The following is a 9,216-nucleotide window of genomic DNA, read 5'->3' on the forward strand; positions in this document are numbered from 1 at the left end:
GTGTGTGTGTGTGTGTGTGTGTAGTGCTGGAATTCAAAGCAACATTTATCTAAAGGTGGGAATTTGGGAATTTGCTTTTTTTCACGTTTGATACGTTTAAAGCGATGCATCAGCGTATTTAAAGTTGAGTTTTAATCAGAGAGATGCTTTGGTCATCCTTCAGGTGACATTCATTTGACTGATTGATGTGGCTCCATGCAAGGACGCACACACACACACACACACACACACACACACACACACACACACACAGAAAAAATCCCTAGGGATTGCATCTATCTCACTGTAATGTGTGTTTCATGTATAGTATTCAGGTAATTAATCAATTATTGAGAAGCACAAGAACAGCACCATTCAAAGTGGTCCAGGTCGCACTGTTAGTTACCCCCATCATCATCCAGACTATCCTTCACCCTCATCTGCCACAAAGCATGCTTTCACACATTTTTACGAAAACTTACATCAACGACCACCACAGTCTCGACCGCAGCATCTCCACAGGTTCATGTGATTTCCACTTGCATAGGGATTCGTGCATAATTCAAACTAGAAGCTTCGATTGTTTAATAATGTCTGTCAAGATGCAGGAAAATTATGGAAGGGAAGAAAAATTGGTGGAAGATAAAATTAAAGGAAGGGTGAAATTTTTTAAATAATAAAAATAAATTGAAATTAAAATTAAAGTTATAAATTAAAAATAGATATCTTTTTTTTTTTAAGAAGGTTGTCTTTTCTTTTTAGTTTTAATAAGATTTTGTTTTCGTCAGGACAATTCCTACTAAATTTTAAATTTGAATATTTGAATAACAATAAAAAAAGACAACCTTCTTTAAAAAAATAAAATAAAATACAAATATTATATATATATATATATATATATATATATATATATATATATATATATATATTTTTTTAATAAAAAAATACAACCTTCAAAAATAAATAAAATAAAATAAAAAAAAATATATATATATATATATATATATATATATATATATATATATATATATACATACATATATATATATATATATATATATATATATATATATATATATATATATAAATACATTTATTTATTTTTTTTTTTTAAAGAAGGTTGTCTTTTTTTTTTATTGTTATTTAAATGTAAAATTTTGTAGGAATTGTCCTGGTGAAAACAAAATCGTATTAATACTAAAAAGAAAAAGAGATGAGCTCATTGTGAGGATGTTGAAAGGGAAAATAAAACAATGCAAAAAAAAAAAATAAATAAAGGAATAGGGATGTAGGGAACTGGGATATTTTTTCCTTTGATACATTTTGCAGAAAATGTGAAATTCTTGCACATGTATTGTGCAATGTGTTGTGATGCAAAATGTGTTTCTCACCTGAGTTGGCTGCAGGTGTGAACATTCCTCCTTCCCTTTGCGGTTCCTGTGGCGCGCGCACCGAGCAGCTCCTGGCACAGCAGCAGGGCAACGAGCAGATCCGCGCGCATGGCGACCTCATCAAAGCGCGCGCCTCGTTATCGATTGACTTCCAATTAAAAATGAAAACAACAACAAATCCCTTCGAGTTCAGGGTTACACTCCCATCCCATACCACACACACACACACACACACACACACACAAACACACACCCTCCCTAATATAATACCCCAGGCTCGGTCTCAACCAATTCAGGTTCCCTACAGAAGCGCACTGCTTAGGGAATGGATTTAATGCGCATTATATTCTCCCTAAATCCATCAGTGCAGCCATTATGGATCGAGCCTATGAATATTACTTCATATTACATAATAGCACTGCATATTTACATTTGTAGCCATCAAGATAATCTCTAATATATATATATTATATAGCCAAAAGTGTGTCTATGGAAAAAAGGGTGAGATGTGAACACACGTCAGGAGGTAATGCTGGTCCATGGAAACACTAGACGCCGTGCATTTCACACCAAGGCCTTACCTGTTCTTCCTGAACCAGTCCACCTTTTATTAGGACACCAAGGCTTTAGAAAGCATGGATCTTCTGGAGAAACACAGTAGAACACATCACTGCGTCACAATCGACAGTGAGAACGAATGCCATTCCAATCGAGACGCAAGAAACCCAATGAACACAATTCAGTTTTATTTTATTTTATACATATTAACCTCATAACACGAGTCCAGTATTTTTATTACGTTTTTTGCGTTTTTCTTCGACAGGATAGAAAAAAATATACGGTTCATAAAAAAAACATGAACTGAAGACAAAAGCAGCAATCAAATCCACACGGATGTATTCCAGCTTGTGCAGTTTGCTACAGATGCAGGTTGTGAGCTCTGACTAGTGCGGCCTCTCTGACCGTCCAATCGATGGACGTGAAAATGCCGACGCGATTGGACGCCTGATGGAGTGGCCAAATCGTAATATGATTGGTTACAGCAACAGCTTCAAGCAACATGGATGAGAACCTGTTTATTTTTGATGGATGTGGAATGAAATGAAGAGAATGGAAGTCAGGGATTCTGATCTTAGACTTGAGGCCAGCGGAGAAGGCCTTGCTAAACCCGCTACCACTAGAGAGGAGACTGAAGCTGTTCCAATAGCGCACCATCTCAAAACATCATGCACATCATTTTCATTTCCACCATTCGACAGTTCAGTCTAGTGTATCTCTCTATCTGTAGGGGTTTATTTTGCCTGGAAACTCGAAGGAACCCAAATGAGATGAGGAGATTGTTGTGAGAAACTCCACACAGACAAGTCAAGACAAGACAAGACAAGATGAGGGACCCTGGAGCTGTGAGGTGGCAATGCTACTACCCACTGTGCCGGCGTTCCAACCCTTCTCACAAAGCAGCTTCACACAAATCCGGATGTGGAGTCAGATCCTTAACGAGCACACCAGAGGAAACTCTCTGACATGATGCAAGACAGAAACCGCTCGAGGATCCGGACTCAAAATGGCATCACCAGGACCAGCGTGTAGGAAGTTTCTTCAAAATCTCTGAAAAATGTCTTTTCTCTTTGACAGGTTTTGGCAACGTTAGGGGGAAAAAATACTATTTTTTTGCAAACACACCATTAGAGTGAAACATTACCAAAAACATTTCTGTTAGATGAATAAAAAGGATATTATATATATATAAATATAAACACAGCATGTATTTTTCTGTTTGAGAATTTTTATTAAAAATATAAAAAAAGAGGCGAAATTAAAAACCTCTAACGCGAACACACATTCAATCACGACCTCCTTTCTTTAATCAGATATAAACAAACTAAAAAACTACATTTGTTTTGCTGATATGCACGTCTCAAATCAAGCACCAAAAACCGCCATGATTCTTCTTCTTCTTCTCTATTGACGGTTTGCATTCGGAGGTCTACAGGCAATTCCGGATGCACTATAGGTAGGTCGGTTAGAGAGATGGATTTTTCCCAGCATTTCTGACTCTACGTGACAACAAACCACCTCAACTGTGATCCATCTACATTAACAGATTTATTATTATTTATTTTTACGTAACCCTTCCGTAATTTGTGTAAACAGTATAATACTGTAATTGTGGGTTCCTGGTGGTCTAGTGGTTAGGATGTGGCGCTTCTACCGATGCGGCCCGGGTTCGATCCCCGGCCAGGGAACCAACCCCAGCCACTCTTAGTGCCGGTCCCAAGCCCGGATAAATGGGGAGGGTTGCGTTAGGAAGGGCATCCAGCATAAAAACGTGCCAAATCAAACATGCGGATGAGCCGCTGTGGCGCCCCCTAATGGGAGAAGCCGAAAGAAAGTTAGTATAATACTGTAATTGTGAAACAACACACTTTCATCCTGGCTTTTCCCCCATAATCTCTTCATAAAATGTGTGTTTGTGTGTGAGAGACTCTGTAGGTCACGTCCTCCCATCCACGTTTTGTGTAAGTACACAAGCGAAAAAGTGATACCACGTGTAACATATTTTAATACCATTTTAGTATCTTCTCAAGAACCAAAACTATAGAAATAAAACATATATATTTTAGATATATTAGATATATTTTAGTCAATGTCCAGTTTGTACAACGGTACAGTTTACTGTCTTCTGGCCTTCTCACCTACATCAGTACTTGACTTTCTAACACCCTTAAGGCTAAAAGAAATCTTACAAATCTCCACAAGCACACTCCAAAATGTGAAGGAACATCTTCCCAAAACAGTGGAACTTATTTTATATAGAGACTAAATGTGGAATAGGACAAATCTGATCCGGTGTCCATACACTTCTGTCCATTAGATGGCACTGTTTTACCAATTCCAAGCAAGAAAAAAAAAAAAAAGAAAGAAACGATCTATCTATCTATCTATCTATCTATCTATCTATCTATCTATCTATCTATCTATCTATCTATCTATCTATCTATCTATCTATCTGCTTGTTTATTGCATGCATGTATTTATTTAATTCATTTATTCACATGTAATTTGATGCTATATATTATGTATGTATCATTTTTTAAATTATGAATAAATATTTATTTAAAATAGTATGATTAATTAATTAAATACTAATAATGCTATTTATTTAATTATTTAAAATAGTATGATTAATTAATTAAATACGAATAATGCTATTTATTTAATAATAAACCCAGCCAGTCTACAGAGGCAACAGGGAAAGGAGCAGTAGGGGAGAGTGGAGGTTCAGGTTGGTACTTTAAATGTTGGCACTATGACTGGTAAAGGGAGAGAGGTAGCTGATATGATGGAGAGGAGAAAGGTAGATATGCTGTGTGTTCAGGAGACCAAGTGGAAAGCGAGTAAGAGCAGGAACATTGGAGGTGTTTAAACTGCTCTATCATGGTGTGGATGGAAAGAGAAATGGTGTAGGGGTGATTCTGAAGGAAGAGTACAGTAAGAGTGTAGTGGAGGTGAAGAGAGCTTCTGAGGGTGATGAACATGAAGCTGGAAGTTGAAGGGATGATGATAAATGTCATCAGTTCTTATGCTCCACAAGTGGGTTGTGAGATGGAGGAGATTCTCGATGAAGTGGTAGAAGGTGAACCTAGGAAAGAACGATTGGTGATTGGGGCGGACTTTAATGGGCATGTAGGTGAAGGGAACAGAGGTGACGAGGAGGTGATGGTAGGTATGGTTTTGAGGAGAGGAATGTGGAAGGGCAGATGGTGGTAGATTTTGCTAAAAGGATGGAAATGGCAGTGGTGAACACTTATTTTAAGAAGAAGGAGGATCATAGGGTGACGTATAAGAGTGGAGGAAGGTGTACACAGGTGGACTATGTTCTATGCAGGAGATGCAACCTGAAGGAGATTGGAGACTGTAAGGTGTTGGCAGGGGACAGTGTAGCTAGACAGCATCGGATAGTGGTCTGTAGGATGGTTTTGGAGATGAAGAAGAAGAGGAGGGGAGTGAGGACTAAAAGAAGAATAAGATTTCAGTGGAAACTGAAGGAGGAAGAGTGTAGTGTGAGGTTCAGGGAAGAGGTCAGACAGGGGCTCGGTGGAGGTGAAGAGGTGTTGGATGATTGGGAAACTACTGCAGGAGTGATGGAGACAGATGGAAAAGTACTTGGTGTAACATCTAGAAATAGAAAGGAAGACAAAGAGACGTGGTGGTGGAATGAGGAAGTGCAGGAGAACAGAAGGAGAAAGAGGTTGGAGAAACAGAATAGGGATCGACAGAGTGATGAGGATCTGTATGAGTAGTTGGACACTGAGGAAGGAGAAAAGGATTTGTACTCATTATTCATTAAATACATTTGTATTATTATAATTAGTAGTAGAATGAACTTAATTAAAAAAATATTTTATGTATTTTTTTTTATGATAATTCATTGATTGTTATTAATTTGTAATTTAATTTTAACATGCATTTGATGTATATATGTACGTATTTATCCCTCTGATTGCTTGTTGATTGTATTTATTTGCTATTTATATCTATTATTATTCATTTGTAAGTAACTGTTAAATTATGACATTATTATTCATGTATTCTTTAATAATTAATTGATGAATCATTCATCAACATTTGTAATTTAACTCATGCTACATTCTTCAGATTTGTGATGACATATTTCTGACCCAGAAACTCCACCTCTCAGCTCTGACATATTTCTTTTTTTAAAAAAATATTAAGTTTCTTTAAAATGTGTTTTCTTTATTAAACAGTTTTGACATAGTGACAGTGTTGGGTTTATCTTTTTATTGCACAATTCACTTCTTGGCCAGCAGAGGGCGGTAAAAACGTACAAGCCGCTGCTTTAATCGAATGTGATTGTCTCTCAATTATTTTTCTGTCACTTTACTTCCATCAGTCGAACATATAAAATATTGTAAATGTTCAGGAATATTTTCCCACCTCATTGTTTCTCCTGCCTTTAAAAACATCTCCATCTGTTTCCCCTCCTACTCCCCCCCCCATGCAGACTTAATCAGGATTTGGTGGGTGGTGTTTTTCGATGCCGAGCTGAACTCATTACGTAACCTTTTATCTTCCCCCGTTTGTATCACTTCATTAGTGCGTAATCTCTGCTAAGCAGCTGTCAGCTGACTGACGGAACAGGGCTCGCAGTTCAAACGTCTATTCATGAAGCTAATGCGGGAAAAAGAAAAGCCCCCGAGATCATAGACCACTCACTGCTTTAGCGCTTTAGAATCAGACGGAGAAACAAAACTTCATTTTACACAATCAGACGTGTTTTAGTGGCAGATATACAGTAGATCAGACGCTTTGGTTATTGTTGCTCAGTGGGTTAAGGCTCTGGGTTACAGGTCGGAGGGGGTTCAAGCACCGGTATCGCCATGCTGCCACTTTTGGGGCCCTTGAGCAAGGCCCTTAACCCTCTGTGCTCCCCGGGTGCTGTATCATGGCTGATCCTGCACTCTGACCCCAGCTTTCTAACATCTCTGGGACAATTATCTTTCCTTCCTTCCTACAATATTCAGACAAAAGTATTTGGACACTTGACTGATGCGTTCTGAATTGCACTGAAGCTGTTCAGCTAAAAAATGAATAATTTTCAGACTGAGCATATTAGATTCAACTTGAATGATGGACAAAAGTATTGGGACACCGGACTTTTGCATCCATATGTGCTTTTTTTTCAAACCAGCTAGAAGCTGGAAGATCTTGAGGGGCCTGCTTTTAGGGATGAATTGGAACAGCGCCCCAGGCCTCCTTTAGCAAAACGCTGGTTTTTTTTAGCATAAACACAAATCTCCACAAGATCTAGTGGAACATCTTCCCAGAAGAGTGGAACAACAAATGGAAACGTAATGTAGAATGCGATGTTCAAAATAGAAGCGCTTACGAATCTTATGGTCGGGTGTCCACAAACTTTTGATCAATCAGATTTGGTAGTTCAGCATTTGTGCTACAGGTAATGAATTCAGACAGTTTACTGAAGGTTGTTTGTATCAGTGCAGCAGTTCGTAATTATCCAGCAGCGTCTGCTGTTAGAGGAACAGATGCAGTGGATTCTGATCGTGTGTGTCGCCGCTGACTGATTTTCACTGAGGATATAAACTACAGCTTTTCTCATTTTCTCCTGTGGACCGACAGCTTGGGGATAAAAACAATGCCGAATGACGTGAATTGGAGACGTACGTTATATGAGCAAAAGTTTGTGGACACCAGGCGACAGGTTCAGGACTGTATGTCGTTTCTTGAGTAACTTCTTCTGTAACTTCCACTCTTCTGGGAAGATTTTCCACTAGATCTGTTCTGTCCATGTGCTGATGGGGGAGAAAAAGCCTGCAAAAGGAAGAAAGAAAGAAAGAAAGCAAACACACACAAAGAGAAAACGCAAGCAAGCAGGCAGGAGAAGGAAAGAAAGAAAGAAAGAAAGAAAGAAAGAAAGAAAGAAAGAAAGAAAGAAAGAAAGAAAGAAAGAAAGAAAGGAGTAAGAGCAAAAGAGAGGAAAAAGAAAGAGGTTTGAGCAAAAGAAAAAGAAGTGAGAGAAAAAAAGGAAGAGAGAAAAGGTGTGAGCAAAAGAAGAAAGAAAGATGAATAGACCGAAAAATAAATATTTTTTCAGATTAAAAATAAAATAAAAATAAAGATAGAATGCAAGCAAGAACGATACATAGAAAGAAAAAAGAAAGTAAAAAAAGAAAGAAAGAAAGAATTAAAAGAACTGAATTTTTGTATTCTGATGTATTGACATGATAAAGAAAATTGATTGGACAGTAAATAAATAAACTCTTTATGCTCCTGGAGATTTTCAGTAATAATACCGTTTATAATTAAACAAAATAAAAATCCAAACATCATCACCAACTTCACCTCTGGACATCATCCATCTCCTGAAATCTTCTTCTTCTTATGAACAGAATCAAAAAGATTAGAGTTCCTGAGATGAAATGATCATCACTGATGTTTCTTATAGAAAGAATCACTGAACCAATTCAGTAAACAGATCTAAATGAATCACTTAAAAAAAAAAAAGTGAGGCTTAAGGGCCTTGCTCAGGGGCCCAGAAAAAAAAATGCAAGAAAGCAAAAAAATTAGAACGCTAAAAAAATTTAAAAGAAATGAATAAATAATACAGAATACAATATTTGTATTGCGAAGTAGACATTGTTATAAAAAAAACATTTAAATTAAAAAAAATAATAATTAATTAATTAAATTAACAATAAATTAATAATAAATTAATTAATAAAATAAAAACAATACAATACAATTGTGTGCCCCCAAAATTATGATTTAAGTTTGAACCAACTATGGCTTGAAAAGGTCAGGTGTCCCAATATTTTTGTATAATACTACTACTACTACTACTACTACTACTACTACTACTACTACTACTAATAATAATAATAATAAAACCAGTGTGCATTGTTTCTTTATTTTTTTAATTTTTATTTATTCTTGCAAGTGTTTTTTTTTTTTTACCCACCTACTGATTTAGCATTCAGTCGTGCTCCACACATCTCTACATCCAGGCTGCCAAGAGATTCGCCATTTATTTTCTCATTCTTTTTTTTTTTTTTGTAAACACAGAAACTCGAAGACGTCCCTGGAGTGGGTTGTGATATTTGTTTGGATGAGGGATTAAGCCTCCTCAGAATGGCAGTTTCAAACATGGATTACTGGTTCACACACATTCATGAGATCTCTGTTTGAGCAAAGCCAAGATCCTGAGAGGATTCCGGGAATCTCATCACCTCCTTTCTCGGAAGGTTCGAGGTTGCTAGTTGGTATTGAAGGCGATTATCTAATGAGTATTTAGAACCTTTTCGAG

General features: G+C 37.0%; 1 protein-coding gene and 1 non-coding gene across 3 annotated transcripts in view; one reads left to right on the top strand and one right to left on the bottom strand.

Annotated features, from left to right (window-relative positions):
• Nucleotides 1–1,626, bottom strand: part of LOC124400759 (gamma-aminobutyric acid receptor subunit rho-1-like) — a 10,780-nt gene extending 9,154 nt beyond the window's left edge. Inside the window, exon 1 of one of the 2 annotated variants that reach the window (XM_046872505.1) lies at nucleotides 1,371–1,626. In XM_046872505.1, the coding sequence (XP_046728461.1) occupies nucleotides 1,371–1,480 (110 nt within the window). In that variant the 5' untranslated portion in view covers nucleotides 1,481–1,626. The remainder of the gene's footprint in view (nucleotides 1–1,370) is intronic. The other variant, XM_046872506.1, reaches the window with a different exon arrangement.
• Nucleotides 1,627–3,544: 1,918 nt separating this feature from the next.
• On the top strand, nucleotides 3,545–3,616 carry trnar-ucu. Its single transcript has one exon. It is a non-coding gene; the product is annotated as a tRNA-Arg (tRNA).
• Nucleotides 3,617–9,216: the final 5,600 nt, after the last annotated feature.

This window comes from Silurus meridionalis, chromosome 18 (genome assembly GCF_014805685.1).
Source record: "Silurus meridionalis isolate SWU-2019-XX chromosome 18, ASM1480568v1, whole genome shotgun sequence".
In the NCBI taxonomy this organism is placed as follows: Eukaryota; Metazoa; Chordata; class Actinopteri; order Siluriformes; family Siluridae; genus Silurus; species Silurus meridionalis.